The sequence below is a fragment of the Octodon degus genome, unplaced genomic scaffold (assembly GCF_000260255.1).
Source record: "Octodon degus isolate 3935 unplaced genomic scaffold, OctDeg1.0 scaffold00107, whole genome shotgun sequence".
NCBI lineage: Eukaryota > Metazoa > Chordata > Mammalia > Rodentia > Octodontidae > Octodon > Octodon degus.
This window is the reverse complement of record NW_004524683.1, coordinates 8,835,064-8,837,930: the sequence shown is the minus strand read 5'-3', so window position 1 is coordinate 8,837,930 and position 2,867 is coordinate 8,835,064. Positions and strand designations below refer to the sequence as shown.

Below are 2,867 nucleotides of genomic sequence, written 5' to 3'. Positions count from 1 at the left end.
GCGCGCGCGCGCGGAGCAGGCCGCCGCGGGCGCGAGGAAGCTCGGGAGCGAGCGCGAGCCTCTGGCGCGCTCCGGGCGCTGATAACCCAGGACGCGCGCCCAGAGCTAGCGCCCGGGGCCCGGCGGAGCGTGGCGGAGAGCGCCAGGCGCTGGGCTACGCCGCCCACCTGCCGCCGGGCCGCGGAGAAATACGCGAGGAACGGGCTGCGCGCCATCTCAGTGAAGTCGTCAGCTTTGAAGGAGCAAGGACAGGAAAACTCCAACCCAGGTTCCTACATAGACTGATGCGACCAGAGAAGGTCACAACCGAGGGCAGTGTCTGGGAGAAACGCTGGCAGCGGAGAGAGAAGACGGGGTGGGGGTGGCGGTGAAGTTCGAGTGCCCTTAACTCCCCAGGTAAAATGTACGATAACGTTGGCGCCCTTCACCCTTGGTTAGAAACCGCTGAAGTCTCAGCCGCCCCGTCGGGACAATGAGGGCTCAGATCTCGGCACCCTGCTGGGACTCTCAAGGATTTTGCACCGTGCAATCTAGCAAACGTGTGTGTGTGTGTGTGTGTGTGTGTGTGTGTATGTGGTCGTGTGTAAAATTTCTTGACCTGCCTCCAAGCTAAATTAGATCTTCTATTTTTGAAAAAAAAATAAGTTTATTGCTACATTTTAGATATACATTATGATCACGTTCATCATAGAGAATTTGTACCTGTACATGCTGTATCTTGATTCTTTTTCTCTCGCTCCCTTCTCTTACTTTAACCATCATTATTCACAAAAGCTTTTGTTACATGGCTGTGTTCTACACTTGTATATAAACACAAGTTACAGACATTTTTATTTGACTGCCCAATTGACGATAAAGTCTATGACACAAGGGATCATTTCCTTCACTCTGATTTATCCTCCACCAGGATGTTAGTGGATGCTAAAGAATGACAACTTCATCACTAAACCCTTCATAAACAACATGGAGTTATGATTGTCTCTTGCTCAAGTTTTAGAATTTGCTGACAAACTAATCACTACAACTTTAAAATGTTCCAAGATGCATATTAAAAGAGTTCCTATAGCTAAGTTCATTGTTCAAAATAAAGTTATACAGTATAGTATAAAGTGAGAATAAAGAGAGTAAATGATTAGAGACAGATTGGAGTCAAGTAGTCTCGTTTTGCTGTAGTATGAATTGAAAAACACAGGCTTTAAATTGGAATTGAATGTGAATCACTCTCTCCATTTGTATAAGTTTAATCATGACTCAGTTAAATCATTTGTAAAAGTAACTAGTAACAATGCTTCATAGAACTGTTGTAAGAATTAGAAATAATTAAAATAATGTACTTATTCAGTGTAGTGGATAATAAATATTTGTGCATATCTGTACCTATGAATATATTACCATGTAGTAACAATATCCACTCCCCTTGAATATGGTAACACAATTGTAGACTTTCCTGATACTCTTTCTCTTCCTTCATAGAACTTGTCAGAGTTTATTTTGGGGGCAAGCATTCTTTTAATACTGTCTCCCTGGCTAGACAATAAAATTTGTAAGGACAGAAACCATGTCTAAGTAAAAATCTATCCCTACATATGGGTGATGTTCAAAGAATATTTTACTTCAAGTCAGTGAATATTACGCTGATTTAATCAAATGCTTACTAGAAGTTGAGATTGATTTAAAGAGATTTTTAAAATTTTGAGAACATTGAACAATACAGAAAAATACAAAAAAATAGCATACTTATACACAAGCTCTCTCACCATTCAGAATTAACCTAGCTTCCTTTTTTTCTTAACAGTGAGAAAGTTTATTTGAAAAGTAAAAGTGAAGGGGCTGGTGAGATGGCTCAGTGGTCTAAAGCACCTACTTAGAACAAGCTTAGCAAAGCACAGGGACCGTAGTTCAATCCCCCAGCACCACATGCCAGCCTGCCCCGCCCCCTGGTGGGCTGAGCTGGCCACACACACACACACACACACACACACACACACACAAATAAATAAAAAATGAAATTAAAAAGAAAAGTAAAAGTGAAGAGTGAGGGGAAAACACGATCCTCAGAGTGACCTTGGGCCAAGTAAAAGTATACCCTGGAGGACACAGGGTGGGATATTGTGAGAAAAGTCAGAAGATAACAAGCTCTTCATGGTGTCTGCATCTTTTTATGCCATCCAAATCTCAAGGCTTACATATAGATCCTGAGAGATGGTGCTGGGATTCCATGCCTCAGACTAAGTTGGGTCTAGGCCATCCTGTTATTGGTTAACTTCTTCTAAAAGTGGCTTTCAAGGGCCAGCCAGATAGCTCAGCAGCTCAGTGGATTAAAGTACCTGCTTAAGCAGATGCAGGGGCCAGGGGTTGGGGAGGGATGAATGGGGGGTAGGGGTGGATGTTTGATCCCCAGCAGGCTCTGCCAGTCCCCTGAGACAGTGATTCAGACTGAGTGTGGTGGCACGCACCTGTAATCCCAGCACTTGGGATGCTGAAAACAGGAGGATCACTATTGAGTTCAATCTGTGTAGTGAGACCCTGTAGACCCTGTACTAAATACATTAAAAAATAAATAAATAAAAGTGGCTCACTAAATAAATGTTACAGGGTTCTGGGTTGCTCGTCTCTCCTTCTGGAGTTGTATTCCAGGTTTCTCATCCTGAACAAGAACTGAGAGCCGGCAAGATAGCTCAGTGGACTAAGCACCTGTTTAAGCGAGCGCAGGGACCAGGGTTCAATCCCCAGCACCACATGCCGCACCAGCGCTGGCCCTGAACCCCGACCTCATGCGTGCTGAGCCAGCCATGGAGACCGGGCACGGTGCACACCTGGAATCCTAGCACTGGGGAGGCTGAAAACAGGAGGATCACTATGAATCA

General features: G+C 44.5%; 1 protein-coding gene across 1 annotated transcript in view; it reads right to left on the bottom strand.

Moving 5' to 3' along the window:
* LOC111818900 (zinc finger SWIM domain-containing protein 5-like) overlaps positions 1–215 on the bottom strand; it is a gene marked incomplete at its 3' end in the record, with an annotated part of 814 nt that extends 599 nt beyond the window's left edge. The window contains exon 1 of the mRNA XM_023724190.1: positions 60–215. Within this exon, the coding sequence (XP_023579958.1) occupies positions 60–215 (156 nt within the window). The remainder of the gene's footprint in view (positions 1–59) is intronic.
* Positions 216–2,867: the final 2,652 nt, after the last annotated feature.